Below are 21,352 nucleotides of genomic sequence, written 5' to 3'. Positions count from 1 at the left end.
TTTGGTGCGTTTTAGGTTCGAGTTCAGCCCAAAATTCGTGCTGAAATCGGACCTGAACCGGTGAACCAGCACGCACCGGACCCCTGCTCTGCGCCGCTTTGCGGTGGCGGTGTGAACCCGGCCTCACACTTCTTCTCCAGTATTTGTGACGGGTGCACTTTTAATTTACTGTTGTTTTCGCTGGGATTTTACCAAAGTCTTTTCTCATCTACACTTTACTGCTTTAGCCTATGTGTGTCTCCTTTGTTTTCATACTTTGGGTTCCAGTTGTATTTATTGTTCTCACCGCAGCTTTTATTTCCTGCATGCGCTTGTCATCTAGTGCATTTCTATGATTCGGCCTCATGGCTGCACAGCTCCAGACATTGGGACCACATACAGCCTGTCCACACATGCTATAATTTTGCTCCATTATGTTAACTTTGGGTATTTTGTCTTTGGCAAAAAAAGGTGACTTGAACTGATGGAAATGCCTGCGATTTTTCCATCTCTCTTTCTGCACAATAATAGACAGCCAAGCAGCTCTGTCTTCAAAATTTTGAGTCACTAACCTGGAACAAGCTTGGTGCCACTGAAATTAGACAGTCCAAATCTCTCATCTTCATTGTCTCACACTATTGACTCTCCTCGATCAGCATGACAAATGGGCAACTAGCATTTTTAGGGCTGCTTTTTCTCTTTCAGTAATCATCAATTAGTTACCAAAATCCTGGCCCTGGACCGATTCTCTCCTATGATTTATTGTGTTATTTATTTTACTATTTTGTTAATGCTTTCACACTTTTTGGCAGTGTTTTTATTGGAAAGTTCATATCCATCCCTGCCAGAAGCACTTTTTATCTAATTTCTCTGTTATACTATAATAGGACCAGTCTGATCAGTTAAAGCAAAACAAAGGGCATTAGCATAATTGTATTTGCTTAATGTGACCCCCTCTGTAAAGTAAAACAATTCTTACAGTTGATACTGCCAGTAAATATGTACTATTTTCATTGCTATAATAGGGCGATAGTACTGTAGTATTTCGGAGGGAAGTTACTCGGCACCATTGTCACCCTGCAAATAGGGTAGTTTTAGTTGGACATGTAGTTTAAATTGACTTTAAAGTTCTAAAGATAGAACGTTTTTTTACCTTTTTAAAGTGGAGCTCCAGGCTTCTGCAGAAAAAAAATAAGTCAGCAGCTACAAATACTGTAGCTGCTGACTTTTACTGTTAGGAATCCATCGTTTCTTCCCTCGAGCTGATTTTTTAATTTGTCTGTCAGGTGCTGCTGTCGCCATCTCCACCAGGGGGGACTGGCGGTGAAGCCTTGTGGCTCCACAGCCGGCTCCCTACTGCTACAAGATATAACGGACCAATCTGATGTGTGTGTGATGATTGACTGTCCTGAATTTTTTTGGGCTCATTCACCGATTGGTCATTCAGTGGTATTATTCCCTCTGGGTGTTCAAGTCTGCCAAATCACACACCAGATTTTAATTCTCTGGCAAGAGATAATGCATCTACATGGGAAACTAGAATATCCCACACATGCTGATATTAAGACTCTTCTACAGGAAGGAATTTTCAGATAATCTCCTGTGACAAGCCATCAGACATGTTTTCTGCAGGCACTTTTAATTTTCTTTCCTCAAGCCTTGTGGGGTATTGTGTTATGTGACAGCTGGAATGAACTAAATCTAAGTATTACAACGAGTTAAGAGCACATTGCTGAATACACTGATTGCAGCACTGAGGCAATCCTTGTTCCTGTTATTAGCAGCATAGTAAAAAAGAAAAAACATCCGCAAACATTACACCTAATAGGATAGATAAGTCCTGTATTATTTATGGCTTTAGTGTAGCAGCAGATGGTAACCGGCAAAAGATTTGCAAAGTGTTGTCTACATGTATGAGAATGCATAACGGTTTATAAGTAGGTTAAAAAAGAACCAAAAAGTCTTCCACAAATCCGCTGTGAAGCACAGTAAAGCCTCCTTTAATCAGAAGTTTACATGTCATCTGTTCACCACAAACCCACTAAATAAGGGATTTAGGTCTCATTTTAGGGTAGTGGGCAGGACCATGCAAATAATTCCTTTATGCTCTTGTGGTTAACTTTGCATCCAGAGCTGCAGGTTTTTAGCAGAAACAACCTAATATGGAGCTGTTTACTCCAGACGGCATGGAATCCATCGCTTCTGTAGAGTAGGGCTTGGGGGGAGCAATAGGAGAGTATAACCTAATATATAGTGAGGGGGGCAAAAAGGAACCAAAATATCAATAAGAAATTATAATCGGACAGGTTATGGCATTGTTCCTTTAAGCAGCCCATAGATAGGGGGCAGAACATAGTGATTACTGCTAGTGCCTTTAGCCGCCAGCAGTAATCGCATGTAACTAATTATACAGGCTGATTGTACCCAAGTCAATCGATGGATTAAAAGAGAAGTAAAGATTTTTTTTCCTCCCCCAATCATACTTACCTAGGGGGATGCAGCATCGGTCAGATGCTGCATCTGTCCCCTGGTGCCTCTACACTGAGAACCGAGCGATCGAACACCGCCAATCACTTGGTTTTTAGAGCTCCGTGAGCAGAGAGCTGTAGACTCAGTCACCGCTCTCTGCTCCCTCCTTGCTCACTGGAGCACTGAGCTGTGGAGAGGGCGAAGCGGCCGTCTCATGCTCTCAGCCGCTTGCTGAGAGGCGGAGCTGTTTGTCAGTCAAGGCACCTGGCGGATTCAGACTCCTATTGTCGGGATGACGGGGTGCCTGGACTGACATTGGTTACACCAGCAGAAAGCGGACTTCAGTCTGCTCTCTTCTGAAAACGGGTCACAGGAGTGCAAAACGAATTGCACTCCTGTGACCCTTAGGAGAAGTCCAGCCAAACAAGCCCAAGCTGGACTTCTCCTTTTAACTTGAGTACAATCAGCCTGCCCATAAATGGATCGAATCTCGACCAGTCCCTGCTGAACCAGCCGAATTTCGATCTATGTATGGCCGGCCCTATTCTATCTTGCAAATATCTGGTTATACTTTATTGGTGACTCAAGCAATTTACTCTAAAGGCCATGAATTTGATACACTATATTGTTAATAGCTGACTACCCAACGGTTTGCAGTTAGAAATGGCTTTAGAATATCAGGCTATACCTGTGCTATACACAAGATAATGTGGATACACAGTTGGCCACTTAAAGTAAGGCATAAAGTAATGATTTAAAAAATAAGTATGTTGTACATATTTTCTCTGGGTCTGCAGAAATGGGCAGATTTTTCCCAATTTCTAGGGATTCTTCTTTTTCATGAATTGAAAATGGACTCCTGTTTCAGACCGTTCTTGTGTAGAACATGGAGCATCTTGATATTAAAGTGTATTACTGGACAAAGAAAACATATGCAGTACGTCTCTGCAATACATGCACTATTTCTCTTGGATTTGTGTCTTTAGAAATGCTTCAAGCACAGAAACATGCCTATTGATCTGCCAGAAATCTATGAGCTCTTGACTTGCTGTGGTGAGCTGCACTGAAATCCCAAGTAGTGTTGTCAGCCCTGCCCAGCTCTACCTTCAAGACTACACAACACCACTTCCTATTGATGGGGACAAGGGCCAGTGGTTGTGGGGGTCTGCGGGCAGGGGGCTTATCGGTATCTGGAGGGCCCCTTTAACAAGGGGGTCCCCAAATACCACCACCCCCCCCCCCCCCCCATGTGAATGAGTACCCTACTCATTCACCATAAAGTGTCAATAAATAAATAAAAAAACAGACAGTTTTTTGACAATTCCTTTATTTAAAAAAAAAAAACCATAAACAATGGGGGGATGTAGGTCCAGCTTCAAACGTGAATGCGCCTGCCGACCACAAAAAAAAAAGGTCCACACCCGTCCCTGGCACCTGTGGTGTGATCGCTCTGCCGCCTGATGGTTCTTAAAAGAGAAGTATGGGTACTTTTTTTTTTTTTTTAAAGATTCCTACTTACCTAGGTGAATGCAGCATCGGCGCCTCTAACACTGAGAGCCAAAAGATCGAACGCCGCCAATCGCTCGGTTCTCACAGCTCCATGAGCAGGGAGCTGCTGAGTTTCGGTGACGGCTCTCTGCTCTGCCCCCTCCTCGCTCACTGGAGCGGTGGAGGGCATGGGAGTGGCCTACTCAGGCTCTCAGTGACTCGCTTGGGGTCTGGGCGAATCCTGACTTGATGGTCGTGATAATGCCCGAGCCTGGACCGACTCTGTGATGTCAGCAGAGAGCAAAACGATCTACACTCCTATGATCCACAGGGAGAAGTACAGCTAAACAAGCTTTAGCTGTACTTCTCCTTTAAATAACTAAGGGGCAGGGCCGCCCAATGACGTAACCGGTGATCTTGCCTCTTCCAAAGCACCCCCCCACCATGTTGAGGGCATAAAGGGTAAAGAGTGATACACACCTTGATCATAAAGCAAATATGGATCAAAAAGCAATTCACTTTTTTCTTGTTAAAACAATTAAAGTGGTAAAATATGCAGAAAATCTTGTACAAGCCAATAAATTAAATCATGAGCTGAAAACCCCTTTAGGTAAACATTACTCTGACCTGAAGCGTTTCACTTATATTCTATAATGTGGAGAATATGTTCTTTAAAGATGTCAAAGGAGATCATATTTTACCTTGTCAGCTCTCCGCTTTACACTGGAAAAAAAATAACCTATTTTCAGGGGTTGAAGGATTCATACAATGGCTTTAATGTAGAGAAGTTTCTGTCTTAGGGCCTGTTCACACTGCTGCGTGGTGCGAGATTGCATGCGATTCACACTGCAGTGCAAATCACATGCGATGTCCGTGCGATACAAATTTAGCCATATAGATGGTATGGCTGAATTTTCATCGCACACAACCGTTTTTTTGGTCTGCAGCAGAATCGCCCATGTGATCTGATTCCTTTCCGAAATTGCAGATCGCACTGATCAAACTGTTTTTGGGATGTCATTTACTTTTAATTGATACTCACAATAGTTGGCATAGGGCAGTGTAAACTGCCGCAAAGAAACATGCGATGCGGGAACCTGCAGTGGATTTGCAGGGTTCCCGCATCGCAGCAGTGTGAACCGAGCATAAGGCTAGGTTCACACTGCTGCGAATTCAAAATGGCAGTAAAATTGCGATTTTACTGCGATTTCACGGCTGTGTTTTTGCCACGACTTTGCCGCGATTCGTGGCCGCGATTTCAGGGAATGCCAGTCTATAGAGCTGAATTTGCTTTGCATCGGACAGGACCCTTTTTTTTTCCGCAGCTTAGATTCGCACCGCACTGATGTGAACGGCACTAATGGAAAACAATGTTATTTTAATGACTTGCGAATTTGAGCAATCGCCATGGCTCAAATTTGCAAAAGAATTTGCAGCAGTGTGAACCCAGCCTTACTCCTATATACAGTAGTGACCAGGATGTTATCATGAGATTTGGCCTGTACAGTCTAACAAGGAAAACAAAATGCTACAATTATACAACTGATCACTGCACACAATTTTTCCCCCTATTAAGACAATTCTCATACAAAAAAAATATAAAAAATCCAGTAGTTGCCAGTTGGGTCTGACTTTGTGAATTAGCCACATGGAGCTGAGAAAGGCAGGACCACTGCTGAACGGCTAAATTACTAGCCCCTTAATCCATTCAGTGAATGATTTTTAGTGGCAGCTGCAGCCCTGACAATAACATTTCCACAGGCTCACTACTACTGTCACAGCAAATGGTTATGGAAAACTGGACAGCTTTTAGCGTCCACCTAGTATTAGGGGTTCTCTGGTACTGTAATGGCAAGCATGTCTGTGAAAATTCTCATGTGTCCAGGTCATGGCGCATCTAGTAGTAGTAAGTCACATTCAACTGGACTTGTTCTGTAAAGACTTTTTTTTATTTATTTTATTTTTTGTTTTGTTTCAAATATTTTATTGTTTTATCAAAGACAGAAATGTAATTTGATACAATAGATTTGTATTGCATAACAGAAGATAATGATAGCAATAAGATTCATTTTATTTATTTTTTAATCTGCGGTGGTGCGCAAAAACAAAAACCCATAAGTGAACAAAAAGGTGCATGTGGAAGCACACACACAAAAACGTGCACTTCAGGGTGTGCTTTTGTCCACCTTCCCAAAGGAGTAGGACCTTACCCTAATCCTTCGGGATACAAGGCTCCTGACAGGAACAAGGTTTCGAACTTGGTCCACCTAGCCAAAAGGCCTGGCTGACCCCTCTCCTCGTGGTCAGCCAAAGCCAACCAACGAGTACTAGGTCAAGGGGCTCTCCTGAAGAGAGACCCCCCCAGTTCAAGGGTGGCCCAAGGACCACACCCTTCATTCAGTAAAAAAACACACAAAAGTGAAACATAAACTGAAGGAAAAAATAATTAAATCATGATTGTGCACTGGCTAGGTCCTGAGGCCTAATTTTGAAGACCGTTCCTAGTTTATCCAAGCCATATGTATAGTTACAATGAGTTTCTGGAAAATAATCCAGCATATTTATATCAACACAAGTAGCACTGACACCTTGATATAATCACAATGCAAAATGCAGATGAGACTTTAGCAATTGTGGAAACACCTTCTTGCATTGTCCAATTGATGGTGTCAGAAAGGCTTCGTAAGTGTTCAGCCTTCTATTTACATGGCTGAAGGTGTTAATGATCTACCATGCCAGGATAGAGGTGTTAAAAAGGCATCATATGTGGAGTACACAAGGGTGTCGAAACCCCCGCTCCTGTTTAGGAATGGTGTAACAGTTTGACTTGGCCTCTTTTGTGAACCACTTGTCCTCTCCTTTAAGGACAGTAATATGCCCATGTCACTGTCCTTAAAGGAGTATCCACAATTTCACAACTCCCATCCTGTTCTTGGACAGTAATGACTGCCTTTCGTGGCTGATGCATAGAGATTAGATCATGGTGTCTGTGCTACCTGTGTCAATGTAAATGCTGGGGTATGTTTTTTTTTACACTCATTTGAACTGAAGATGTGGCTTGGATAAGTTACGAAACATCTTCAACATTACAGCACAAGTTCAGTCGAATGTAACTACTACTAGATACAATTGGCAAGCAGTGCTCCTGTCTTCTTATCACTGTGTCTGGAAATATAGCCATTAGTTCTGGATACATGTTATGGTGCCCAAAAACCAACATGCTAAAGTCTTTCCTACCCAGACTTGTAGAGTACATGTGGAAGTGTTGGTTCCCACCCAGGCAGTGCAGTTGTGTAAAAAAATGCTAAATGATATAGTTCACTATACGGTTAACGAGCGTTTCGCAATACGAGCACTGTATTTTTAAAAATCGTAACTCGGTTTGTGAGTGTCGTCTCGCAAAACAAGCACGATTCAGGCCAAAGCGGTGTGCAGTACCACTTTTGGCCTGAGGTGGGGGGCGACGGAGCCGATCAGCGCCGTTCGGTAATGCACGGAAGGCCAGAGGACAGCTCGGCTGATCTTGGCAAACCTTGGGAACGGAGTCTTTCCGAGGTTTGCCGAGGTGTCCTCGGGCCTTTCCAGCCGTTTCCAAGGCTCTCAGGCGCCCCCCCACCTCTGACCGAATGCGGTATTGCATGCCATTGAAGTCAATGCGAAACTGATTATTTTCGTTTCCATTGACTTCAGTGGGGAAACTCGCTTTGATATGCGAGTACTTTGGGTTACGAGCTTTCTCCTAGAACGGATTATGCTCGTAATCCGAGGTTCCACTGTACAGGCTTTGGAGAGGAATTAATGCTTTTTACTTTTAAGTGTTGCGTTCTCATTGTATACATTAGTAGAATACAGACCTGCATTATATAGCGGAGTGCAGTTATTCTTATATGTGCATAAAAAGATCAATGGGACCCTCTTGAATATGTGGGTGTTCTATGGTTAAAAGCATAAACATAAAAGGAAGCCGGACACGAGTGAAGAGATGAACAAACACCAATAACGGATGTATACTCTGTATTACTTAAAGTGGAGTTCCACCCATAAATATAACATTACATCAGTAGTTTAAAAAAAATTTCATTAGTCCTTTATGAAAAAAATAATTTTTTTTAGATGCCTTCAAAGTGTTGTTGCTAGGCAGAATAGTTAATCTTCCCACTTCCTGCACCTAGGTGCTTAATGCTTCCTAACCTACACCGCACAGACTCCTGGGAATGTAGTGGGTATAACTTTCCAGGAGTCTGTGCACTCCCCAGTCTAGAAGAATCATGTGACTTGGACAGCACAGGTGCTGAAACCTGATCTGACACTGCTTGTGCAGCACTGAGCATGTGTGAGATCTGCAAGGCTGAAATCCAGGAAGTCATACAGTCTGGCTTCATGATGCCCACACTTAAGATGGCCCCAGTCAATTTCTATTTTATAAAGTGTCTAAATGCTGTAACAACCTAACAAAACGGACCTTAGTTTACAGACTAACTTTACTAGAATACATTAAGCTTGTGTATTACAAGGGTATTTATATTTAAAAAGTGAAATTGTGGCCAGAACTTCGCTTTAATGTAGGTGATTGGAGAGTGGGATTGTTTTCCTAATACTTTGGTGCAAGTAAGAGTGAAGAGTGAAAATTATAAGTGTTTGTGTCAGTGTTGCTGAGAATTCGCATCCTTGGTTCCAAAGGCTTTTATATACGCGCTGTGCCCTGCATGTGATTTGTGCATGAGCTGTTTTACTCTTTCCATTTGACAACTGTCCACCTTTCCATTCTTCTACAGGAAGAGATGGCTAAGAACCTGCTGGCAGAGTTCAACCTTGGCTGTGATGCCCACGAGACACAGCACGTGTACAGGGTGTACGTGGCCACCTTCTTGGGCTTTGGGGGCAATGCTGCTCGACAAAGATACGAGGAGCACATCTTCCTCAGTACAATGGAAAAGAACAGGTTAGAAACACGTTTTTAATGTTTTATATATTTAAATATACTTATTTGAATGTCTTCATTTGGCAGTGCGTTCCAAAAATGAAATGTTCGTGAACCTGCCTACAGTACATCTCATTCACAAGCGTCAGAAGCTGCCTGATGCTCCCTTTTGCAAGAGAGACGGCTGATTAAATTCTTATTACAAGCTAGAGTTTTTATAGTGATTTAATTTTTATAGTAATATGTTTGCCTTTAACCACTTAAGGACCGCCTCATGTACATATACGTCAGCAGAATGGCACAGGCAGGCACATCAACGTATATATACGTGCCCTGCTTGACGTGGGTCGGGGGTCCGATCGGGACCCCCCCCCCGTACATGCGGCGGTCCCCGTGGCTTCAGGAGCGATCCGGGACGACGGCGCGGCTATTCGTTTATAGTCGCGATCGCTCCCCGGAGCTGAAGAACGGGGAGAGCAGTGTGTAAACACGGCTTCCCCGTGCTTCACTGTGTCGGCGCATCGATCGCGTCATCCCATTTATAGGGAAGACACGATCGATGACGTCATTCCTACAGCCACACCCCCCTACACTAGTAAACACATACACAGTGATCCCTAAATGTTACAGCGCCCCCTGTGTTTAACTCCCAAACTGCAACTGTCATTTTCACAATAAAGAATGCAATTTAAATGCATTTTTTGCTGTGAAAATGACAATTGTCCCAAAAATGTGTCAAAATTGTCCGAAGTGTCCGCCATAATGTCGCAGTCACGAAAAAAATCGCTGATCGCCGCCATTAGTAGTAAAAATAAATAAATAAATAAAAATGCAAAAAAACTATCCCCTATTTTGTAAACACTATAAATTTTGCGCAAACCAACCGATAAACGATTATTGCGATTTTTTTTTTTTACCAAAAATAGGTAGAAGAATACGTATCGGCCTAAACTGAGGAAAAAAAAATGTTATATATGTTTTTGGGGGATATTTATTATAGCAAAAAGTAAAAAATATAGCATTTTTTTCAAAATTGTCGCTCTATTTTTGTTTATATCGCAAAAAATAAAAACCGCAGAGGTGATCAAATACCACCAAAAGAAAGCTCTATTTGTGGGGAAAAAAAGACGCCAATTTTGTTTGGGAGCCACGTCGCACGACCGCGCAGTTGTCTGTTAAAGCGACGCAGTCCCGAACTGTAAAAACCCCTTGGGTCTTTAGGCAGCATTTTGGTCCGGGGCTTAAGTGGTTAAACGCCACAATGCAGGAAAAATGCAAGAGCAATTTAAACTTTCTGTTTGCAAAGATAGGTGTTCCATGTGGACTGCCTAAGGTAGATCTAAATCCTACACATGTTTTTTTTTTTTTTTTTTTTTTTTTATTATTATTATTATTATAATTATTTTGCTATCTGTGTCCCATTGGGGAAATTTCCCTTCACTTTTTGTTCTTTAAACATAAGGCTGGCCATATATTATGCAATTTTTCTTTCCTTCAACCATGGATTTAGGGAAAGAAAATTGCTTGATTCTCCTATCAACACAGTCAGTCAGGCAGACTATACATTATGCCATTTTCTCCCCTTCAACCACATGTTGAAAGAAAGAAAATTGATCCCTCATGGGAGCATATTCAAATATTTTTCCCTCTATACCTTTATGGGGACAACCTACGAATTTGGATTTTCCCTTTTTTTTGCCCTTCTAGAAGTGGTTACCAGTGCAAATAGCGAATAAATCTCTAACATGGACACAGGCCGTATTATGAATTTGGCAGAGGTTTCTAACCTTTGCACACTCTAAGATCTCCATCTGACATCACCCGGGGGTCACGGGACCACTGTGCGATCTCCTCGGCCCCTCCAGCTGTAGCCCTTAGATTGGGGGAGAAGAGTGGCCAAATGTCACATGACCAAACGGAAACGATCTGAAAGAAGGTATTTAGAGGCATAATTCAATACAAACATTTACACTGTGTAGTATAGCTTGGTAGAACAGAGGGGCTTGCAGCAATCATACTCTGACTTTACCTGGAGGAGCAGGGAAAAGATCCCTCACACACAGGACCTGACAGGCATGGGAGAGAGGAGAGCAGCAGATGACAGAGGCACGTAAAAAGGGACAGATTAGACGGCACAATCACTATATTGTTTATCCTGCAATAAGGCAAAAGGATCTTTTTTTTTTTTTTTTGGGGGGGGGGGTTACAACCTCTTTAACACCAACATACACATAATCTGGTTTTGGCCACAGTTCTAAGCCTAACTATAGTGCATTGAAATATAAAAACCATAATCGGGTTGTCAGCACAAAAATTGAGTGGTTCCATAAATGTTGGGGTCGTGACAGTTCTCTCTCCCTTAAGACTTCTAGGGAAGAAGTTGGGACAGTCTCCAGACATGCCATACCTGGATCCATGCCTTCCTTTGGACATCCCAGATAAAATACAACAGGGGGGACAAACCATGTATGTACGTGGAACAGGTGACTTTCACCTCTGCCATCGAATCATCCAGCCTCTTATGAACTTATCCAATGAAACACAGACTACTTTAAATGGTATCTACCAGCCACCTCTGCCATACCACAACAGTGAGTTCTATGGCTTCTCAGAGTTCTACTACTGCACCGAAGATGTGTTACGTATGGGTGGGGACTACAACTCTGCACGCTTTCTGAAGGCAGCACAGGTAAACTCATGTCACCTGCCATTTACAAACCCATGAGGGTTAGGTTAATATTTCTAACAGCTTCTCTGTTTGTCCTCAGGATTACTGTGCCACTAAGTGGTCTGTTTTAAAGGAGAGATTTGACCGTGGTCTGTATGCTTCACATGCTGACATGCACCGACTTAAGTGAGTATTAAAAAATCATGTAGTATAAAACAATAGCAGAACTTTACTCCTTATTTGTATAACCAATTCAGCTCTCATACCTTTCAGGTCCTTTTGGACCAAAGCTACTTTTAAGTTTCCATTATGGGTCTGTTTACACATAACAGGACATTATTTCAGCTGGTCCTTGGTGGCACTCCGTTCCTCCACCTCTGGCTCAGGCCCTCTGCTCCCTGCTCACCACTAGCACTGGCTTCTGTGTTTACAAGTGACAGCTCGTCTCCCAATGGCTCCCACAGATCTGGCTTGACTGTTATTCAGGATCCTTTAGTTGTGGTTTAGAAAACTAAGTACCCTTAATCTATAGCAACCAGTCATAAATATATAGCGAAAAATGCCCACTATGCCATCACCTATGCACACCTTGTCGATCATTAGGTCTGATCTGTTTTCATATTTGTATAATTTCATCCATGTCAATATGATAGAATTACTATAAGCTTTATACACTTGAAATTATTTGAATTGGTCTTAAAGTGGTAGCTGAACCAAGATGAGCTTTTACGTAATATTTCACAAAAGTGAGAAGCTCTCTTATGTCTGGGTAAAAAAAAAAAGAATTAGCAATCTCTGCAATGCATGCACATTTCCCCATCTTGTGTTTAAAATACCTGTTGATCCTGACAGAAATGAAGTGAGCTCCGGTGAATTTCCTATTTAAGCTGACAACCCAATGCTACTGCTACATTGATATCCCAAGCAATATTGTCAGCACTGCCTAGTTCTCCCCTGCTGGATGAGAAAGCAGACTCTTCCATCCATAACATAAAGATGGAGTGTTATGTGGTCCCACAGAGGAGAACTGGGCAGAGATGGCAATGTTGCCTGGAATTTCAGTGCAGCAGAGACTTGTCCTACTTTTTTTTTGCTAAACCTAGTCCTCACAATTTGTGGTCATGTCTGACACACACTTGAAGAATTTCGGTCATCACGTGGGATTTCTGTGCATTGATTTAAGTGTGATTATTTTTAGATTTAATGCTGGAACCTCTTCCATAAACTCTTGTCCTGTTTTGCATACAGGTACCAGTGTTTCAAGTCAGCCTGGATGTATGAAGTCTTCCACAATGGTTTCTCCTTTCCTGCTAATTACAGCAGTCTGAAGACGGTGCTGCAAGTGTATGACAAGGAGGTGCAGTGGACGCTGGGAGCCATCTTGTACAGAACACGATTTTTACCACTGAGGTATAAAATACAAAAAAAACTTACTACTTCCAGGACTGGACATGTTGGGAAATCTCTTTAACAGACACACAAACAAAAAAATATGTTTTAGAATTTGTTTTATTTCAGGTACTTGTATTGCGCCATCAATTTACACAGTGCTAGCAGAGTGCACACAGGATAGAGACTCTGAGTATGGCTTTATTGCTGTCTCTGCCTCCCTGTTCTAGGAACACAGGGAAATAAGGGAAAACCTCCCTAATTGGGAAACGCACAGAAAAAAAAGCACAAGTTTTAACTGTTTCACTCTCAGTCCAAATCTCTTCCATTGAGGGACATAGGAAGTCTTAAAACTTTTGGTTACACTGCCGCCTGCAGGGGAATTTGAAACTGGCAGACAGAATAACCCCTCCTACTACCAGCATGCCTCAGTTTTTTGGGGTTTTTTTTCAGTGCCCCAGGAGGATAGATGTCTTTTCTTGCTGTTGTAAAGACTAGCCTAATATTTTATGAGGGTTTTCACTTTTTGGTAGATGCAGGAGAGATAAAACACCTAGAGCAAGTGTGGGAATTTAATTTTCCCAAATGAAGCTTGGAATGTTGTGGAGGGCTGAACTTAATTCTGCTCAATATGAATTTTGAACCTGGGAAGGTCCGTGAGTAAAGTATACACGGAGAAAACAAATGGCTGGTGTGATGCATTTGCCTATATGTCTCAGTCTAATTCTCCCTGCTTGCCCTGTGAGATTCTGTCCTCGGCTAGCAGGTTATTGACGTGCTAATGTCCCCTCACTATTTCTAAAGGTTAATTGATCTATTGTGTTGTGTGAAGGAGATCTGTGTTTAAGTGGCTTGTGTTAATTATTCTGATTGCTCCAGTGTGGTAATTATCTCTCTATATGCGGGGTCGAGCAGTCTAGTTAATGTATTCAGTACAACTAGTAATCAGCGTCCTTGATGTCATTGTCTAAAGAAAATGTGTTTTCAGCATCGGCTCCGTCGTGTCTGTCTAATCATCTGTATGGAAGCCCCAGTGTGAGGGGGCGGAGATTTGTCATTGTAACAGTTTTGGAAATGACATATAAGCTGTGTGTTATAACATTAAAGTCTGTCTTGTTCTAGCAGTGAGCCTGGACTAATGTGTGGCTTAATGGGCGATCTCAGGAATATTCCTCCTCGTGGAATATTGGGGTGATGTTCTTATGGAAGAAGGGAATCTTTGACGGGGATATCATACCGATACCGTCACAATTGGTTGGTAGCAGTGGGATTTTCCCTTCTATTCCCCTTCACACCCGGATTCCAAGCAGACACTGGAAGAACTACTGGAAGTTCGTGGAAGGATTGCTAGCAACAAAACCAAGCGGGTCATCATAGCAGAATCAATGGAGATAGACCAGGAGGACGGGATTGCAGCAACGCCAGCAGTACAAGAGATGGAGACACCAGTGATTCAGGAGGAGGAATCGCCAGCCAACAAGCTAATGAGAGAGAAGCTAGCGTGGTTCGGCCCGAACCCAACGCCGGATGTGGTGCTGAAAGTGATGGACCTGTTAGCGAAGGAGGCTAAACAAATAAGAGACGCAGAGCTACAGGAGGCTAAACAAATAAGAGACGCAGAGCTACAGGAGGCTAAACAAATAAGAGACGCAGAACTACAGAAGGATAAACAAATAAGAGACGCAGAGCTACAGTTAAAACTGGCAGCAGTCCAACAAGCAGCCGCACATTCTCCGAACAGTGAGTACAGCACAGCAGACACAAGGAAGATCCCGTTTAGCGCTTTTAAAGCTTTTGATGAAAAGGACTGTGAGATTGATAACTACCTGGCAGATTTTGAGCGACAATGTAACCTGCACCGAATAGCTAGAGGAGACTGGGTTGCAATATTGTCAGGCAAACTGTCAGGCAAAGCTTCTGATGCTTTCCGGACCGTGCCAGATCAGGATATCCATAGCTACGCCCGTGTTAAAGAAGCGCTCCTGGCTCGTTATGCAGTAACCCCTGAGTCCCACCGACAGAAGTTCAGGGACTCACGCAAAACCACGAAAGACTCTTACGCGGAATGGGCATGCCAGTTGTCCCTGTCGGCCTCTAACTGGGTTAACAGCAGCCAGGCCACCACCGCAGAGGACATTTTGCAACTAATGCTCCTGGAGCAATTTTACAATCACATCCAGACGGATGTCAAAGATTGGGTGAGAGATCGCAGGCCCATGACTCTACCAGAGGCCGCGAAGTTGGCAGATGAATATGCGGATACTCGCAAGACAAACCAGGTCACACCACGGGTACAACCTCCACGACCAACGGTGCCCTCACACCCACCAGCCGCTAGATACCAACCTCCTAACAGACCGATGACATCTAGCCCTCGCTATCCACGCCAGGAGGACAACGAACAACGCTGCTTCCGGTGCAAACAGCTGGGTCACTTCAAGCAGAATTGCCCCATGAACGACAACACCAGGTCAAATTGGTCTCAACCTGGGTACCGCCCACCAGCAGCAGCCCATTGTGTAGACTCGGCTTGGGATCTCCAGGAGCTGGGTCCGGAAGAACCATCGGACACCATTTACGAAGTCCTCACGGTACAATCTGGTATTATGGACAACAGGGAACACCATTGTCAGCTGGTCATGGGTGACAGCCCTGAGCCGGAGGGGCCCTGGAGGGAGCTGGGCAGAAAGAGGCACCGCCGGCTACCCCCCAAGAAGAAGAGGTCTTGGAAGCCGTATAACAAGCTGACCTGGGAGGATAAGAAGCGACTGGAGGGGAGGGAGTCGCAGCGGGCGTCCCAGATGCGGGCCGAGATGTTCGCCAAGGGCCCACCGGTGGCCCCTTACACCACCACCCAGTTCCTGATGATGAAGGACCACGTGGAGAGCCTGCAGGACATGAGCAAGCAGGAGCTGATCCGTGAGTACATAGAGCTGGAGGAGTGCATAAGCCGCATGGAGGAGGAGAACAACCACCTGAGGTCACAGCAGGCTGACCCCCCCAGGCTCCATGAACTGGAGATGGAGCTGGAGAAGCTCAAAGAGGAGAACTGGCGGCTGCGGAGGGAGCAGAGGGTGGCTGACCCTATGGGGCCCTGATTTCCCCCCCCCCGAACTCTGAGCACCGGTGCTACAGCATTTCAACAAATATAACTTTTTCTTTTTATGAATCTCCTGTGACTGTCACTACAGAGCCATAACCTGCCCCTCCCATAGCGGGACACCTAGATGGCGGCGCACAGACCCATTCGCCGTCTTCACACTGACTTCTGGTGACTTTGCAGATCGCACAAAGACTTGGGGACTGACCGGCGTGTGATCTGACGACCCGGTGGCATACCTGAGTCGGAAGCAGTTGCCAAGGGAGGTCAGTCACGCCAAACGGAGTTAACCTCGGACTAAAAGCTCTGAACCCGTCAACCCTACTGGACCAGGGAAGGTCCAACCGGGTTTGCCGGAGCAGGGAGAAAAAGGGGGGCCATTGTGATGCATTTGCCTATATGTCTCAGTCTAATTCTCCCTGCTTGCCCTGTGAGATTCTGTCCTCGGCTAGCAGGTTATTGACGTGCTAATGTCCCCTCACTATTTCTAAAGGTTAATTGATCTATTGTGTTGTGTGAAGGAGATCTGTGTTTAAGTGGCTTGTGTTAATTATTCTGATTGCTCCAGTGTGGTAATTATCTCTCTATATGCGGGGTCGAGCGGTCTAGTTAATGTATTCAGTACAACTAGTAATCAGCGTCCTTGATGTCATTGTCTAAAGAAAATGTGTTTTCAGCATCGGCTCCGTCGTGTCTGTCTAATCATCTGTATGGAAGCCCCAGTGTGAGGTGGCGGAGATTTGTCATTGTAACAGTTTTGGAAATGACATGTAAGCTGTGTGTTATAACATTAAAGTCTGTCTTGTTCTAGCAGTGAGCCTGGACTAATGTGTGGCTTAATGGGCGATCTCAGGAATATTCCTCCTCGTGGAATATTGGGGTGATGTTCTTATGGAAGAAGGGAATCTTTGACGGGGATATCATACCGATACCGTCACAGCTGGCACTAGGAATCATAGATACCACTGCTCAAGAAATTGGGTCTATTTCAGATGGGTAGTCAATAGGGTTGCCACATCGTCCCTTTAATCCAGGAAATGTATGTATTGCACAAGTTCCGTGGCTGATTTATGCAGATAAGCCACCAAGTAAGTTTTTAATTACCACCTTAATCAGCCACAGAACCTCTGTAATTAATGTGTTTCCAAGATTAAAGGGATGATGTGGCAACAGTCAGGGGGTGGTGAAGACGGATGGCTGCCCACCCAAACTGTAAACGAGTTCATGTGCCGCAGTCACTGCATTTTTGCCTTGGACTGTAGAATTTGACAAGTGGCACCACTTGTTGTTCCTTCCCATGAGTTCAACGGGGCTGTGCTGCAACCACATGAAGTACATGCAATTGCAATGCAGTAGTGCGGCATTATAGAGTTAAGTCGGGCAGTGAAGAGGCAATATAATATGACACTTGCTCACTGCCTGTAAAAAAAAATCTGAAAAGCATTGTGACTGGAAGGAGAGCTCCTGAGATCGGTACATTGGGGATTTCTGCAGATCCTGACCTGGAGTGAAGAACAGGTGCACGGCTCCTGGGATTTGCAGTGGCCTGGCAGAAGATTAGCAGGAAAGCATTGGGATGTCTCCTAGACAGCACTCTCCCACCAGAACCAATCCTCCCCACTGTACTAATCGCAGGGCTCAAAATTTCAAGTCCTGAGCTACTAGCCAGGCCTCAAGAGTTACTCGTCACCAGTTGCCCCACCTAATTCATACACTTCCCTGCACCTAATTGCACCCATAAACACGCCCTCGTAGATTATCTCATGGAATGACAAGTTACAAAATTAAATATTACCAACAACAACTTTAACAAAATGGGACAGGGCACTGGGGGCAGACCAGAGGGACAGGGCACTGGGGGCAGACCAGAGGGACAGGGCACTGGGGGCAGACCAGAGGGACAGGGCACTGGGGGCAGACCAGAGGGACAGGGCACTGGGGGCAGACCAGAGGGACAGGGCACTGGGGGCAGATCAGAGGGACAGGGCACTGGGGGCAGACCAGAGGGACAGGGCACTAGAACTGGATCTCTTCCCCATTCTCTTGCTGTCTCCTCTGCAACTCCCATCCATCCTCTCTCTCTCTCCCATTCATCTTATCAGGAGCCTGTGTGTGCGGCTCCACGCTTGCATGTCCCCACTTCCCCCTTTTATTCAGGCTGGCAGAGAGGAGAGGAGCTGCAGCACAGTAGGAGGGAGTACAATCCAGTGCTGAGATCCACACAACTGCACAGCCATTGACACCATAGCACAGCGCACACTGACAGCGCACAGCACACATTGAGACCAGTCTGCTCACAGTGCTCAGGCTAAACTGTTGGACACTTACATAGAGCACAAGGAGAAGAAAACGGCACAAACTGGAAGGCTGCCGCTCTCATGTCAGGGCAACTTTCAGTGAGCGCTGCACCGGAGTGCTAATCGGATTTCCTTCCAGTTCCTGCAGCTCTCCAAACCGACATCTGTCAGCGTGTCTCTCTGAGCCTGTCTGCTTCCTCAGTGAGTGGAGGCATCCAGGGCCCAATGGAGGCAGGTCTGCCTTAGAAAGTTTTATATCTTTTTTGGACTTTATTGAAGAGATCTCTTGACTAGAGAGATGGGCTTAGGTGTGTCTGGGATCCCACCTGCCCGATCCTGCCAGGAAGCTTGCACTGCACACCGCTAATCACAGGCAGTGAGACATTTCTCGATCTGTGCAGCTGCGGACCAGGAAATGTCTCACTGCCTGTGATTAGCGGTATGCAGTGTCGGCTTCCTGGCAGGATCGGGCATGTGGGATCCTGAACACACCTAAGCCCGTTCCTACTCTTCACTTGACTTCCTGGCCCTGCACACCTGCTGTGGCCATTGGGAGGGAGATCCAGCTCTCTCTGTTGAATTTTTTATTTTGTATTATGGATATATGAATGCAGCAGGAGCTTGGGTGGACAAAGGTGGACAGGAACACTTTAAACATTAAATAAGTGATATGTTATGTAACCTCAGCACCAGATCCCTGTAAAGCATTCTTAACAAATAGAAGAAGAAGAAGAGACTTTGATGGAGCTAAATAGCACCATCTTTTTCTATTTTTTGAGATTTAACTCTTAAAACTTCCAGATGAACATGACCAGGATTTATAATGGCAACCCTCTCAATTGTATTCAAGATATAGAAGAATCTAGAGTCTGATTCAGCCCACTATGCTTCACCTATAAATAAAATATCACTTTTAGCGGACTAAAGAAAAACTTTTGTTTGAATAGCCAATAACAAATCCCTACAAAATATGTAATTTCGGTGTATTGGACATAACTAAACTTCAAAAACACTTAGACAGTGGGCTGCCAATAGTAAATGAACAGAATTCCACATCTATAGCTGACTCTTTACATAGGGGTTCCTTGATGTAAGCCAATTTATACTATCTATATCTTCACTGCAGTCTTTGTCATAATTTTTTTTATCTTATTTCTCATCCACAGAGACATTCAGCAAGATCAGTTCCGTGGCAGTCATCCACACTGGCGTGGAGCGTCTTTTGTGTACAACCACTACCTGTTCCTGGTGTGTTTTATGGTGGTCCTGCTGTCTATTATGCTGTACCTGCTAAGGCTTAGACGTATTCACCGGCGCATGCAGAGGAACACATCTTCCTCTGCACTTTGGGTGGAACAAGGACTGCAGCCATCTGGGCTCCCCGGCACCTTGTAAGGAACTGACAGCAATATATGTTGCACAACCTCCCCACCCTGTTTGGTGGAATGGGTTAGCTAAGAAGGCCTTTGTGAACTGTCTAGTGGCTCCCTCTGCTGGAAAGAGAGGAACCTTGGTGAGGATGACCTTGGCTCCTGCAGTGCCATTTTGGAAGGGAGGAGACAGATTAAAGCCATGTTTTATGCCTCAGGGTCCCCTACCTGTTAATAAAAAGGGGTGCAAGATATGTCCATGTGACCTCTATGGAGGACACAGCACATACATTTCCACTTTAGAGTTTCCCGTAACAGGGAGAACACACTGTCTTCTGTAATAATGCTTACCTTGCACTTTCATCCATGGCAACAGACATTTGTTTTCTTTGAGCTCTGCAAGGTTTAAATAGAAGTTGCGTTTCGAAATATGATCTCAGTACTGTAAGTTGCACAGCTTATTGTTTGGTAGGAAGAGATATGAACTGTTATGTATTGTGATGTTTACTTGTATTTGCTTCCAGCTCCCAGAGGCCTGCCATTTTGAGGGCTGAAAGAATGTTCAGTTTATTTTAAATAAAATATCCCCTTTAATAATAAAGAGCACCTGTCATGGGAGAAATATGGGGCTGACTGGTTTCAGCCCCCTTCTAGAGAAAAAAAATGCTGTTTCCCTTGCTTCAGATTTTCTAGACCACAAACCAGAAAGTGTTCGAATTCCTTATCTCTGCCCTTTTTCTGGGGTTGTGGGGCACAATGGGATACGGCAACTAGCATTTTCAGAAAGAAAGGTCATTGGTGGCTGCCCACATATTTCTTTCATGACAGATTTATTTTACATGGAAAACTTCAATCTGACTAGGACCTCTATATGTAGCAAAACAAGGGACTTGCCAGAACCTCCAGGTTTTATCAGAAGCTGTAGATGCAGATTTTATTTGCGGCTTCATATGTTGGGGAAATCTGGTGGTGTTGTACCACCCATTACATTACATAATCACTGCCACTATATTAAAGTGTTACTAAACCCAGGACCCTGCTTTCACTATATCTGGTCTCTCACAGTACACAGAACAAAAAAAAGTTTAGATGGCGCATTCACAGAATGACTTTAGTCTTGGGCTGGAGAAGCCGTAGAAAATTTAAAGGAGAAGTTCAGCCTGAGCTTTTTAGGCTGGGCTTCTTCTATGGGTCACAGAAGTCCAATTTGTTTTGCACTCCTGTCACCTGTTTTCAGCGGAGAGAGGTCTGAAGTTCACTCTCCGCTGAATGTCACTGCAATCAGTCGAGGCAGCACGTCATCCCGATTTCCGAAGTCTGGATCCGCCAACTGCCTTGACTGATGGTAGTCTAAGCGTGCCGCTTAGACCTGGTATTTGCAGGGCAGTTGTTGGAGTTCAAACCCACCTGCCAAGCATTTGCAATATGTCTAAGAATTGCAGAGTGAACAAGCACTATTGTCTCTAGTTTTCTTTCAGTTCTCAAAATGGCCTCCTTGTCCATGTTCCATGCCTTGCTAATGTTGTTCACTCCAAGTAATTTGGTACTATTGGATTATTGATTCACCCCACAAAATGGCTTTTCTACATAGAAGACATGTCCTCTTAAATGTTCACGGTTTTCTTAAAAAATTAAAAGGTGAACCAACTCTGAAAACCTTCCCTACCCTCC

General features: G+C 44.3%; 1 protein-coding gene across 3 annotated transcripts in view; it reads left to right on the top strand.

Annotated features, from left to right (window-relative positions):
• Positions 1–20,282, top strand: part of ENTPD4 (ectonucleoside triphosphate diphosphohydrolase 4) — a 62,804-nt gene extending 42,522 nt beyond the window's left edge. For all 3 annotated transcript variants that reach the window (XM_040346082.1, XM_040346080.1, XM_040346081.1), the window contains exons 9-13: positions 8,712–8,878; positions 11,222–11,546; positions 11,626–11,711; positions 12,774–12,935; positions 19,478–20,282. In XM_040346082.1, the coding sequence (XP_040202016.1) occupies positions 8,712–8,878; positions 11,222–11,546; positions 11,626–11,711; positions 12,774–12,935; positions 19,478–19,706 (969 nt within the window). In that variant the 3' untranslated portion in view covers positions 19,707–20,282. The remainder of the gene's footprint in view (positions 1–8,711; positions 8,879–11,221; positions 11,547–11,625; positions 11,712–12,773; positions 12,936–19,477) is intronic.
• The last annotated feature ends 1,070 nt before the right edge of the window (positions 20,283–21,352 follow it).

Source organism: Rana temporaria, chromosome 3 (assembly GCF_905171775.1).
Source record: "Rana temporaria chromosome 3, aRanTem1.1, whole genome shotgun sequence".
NCBI classification, from domain to species: Eukaryota; Metazoa; Chordata; class Amphibia; order Anura; family Ranidae; genus Rana; species Rana temporaria.
Note: the sequence above shows the minus strand (reverse complement) of the source record. Positions and strands in the feature narration are given on the sequence as shown.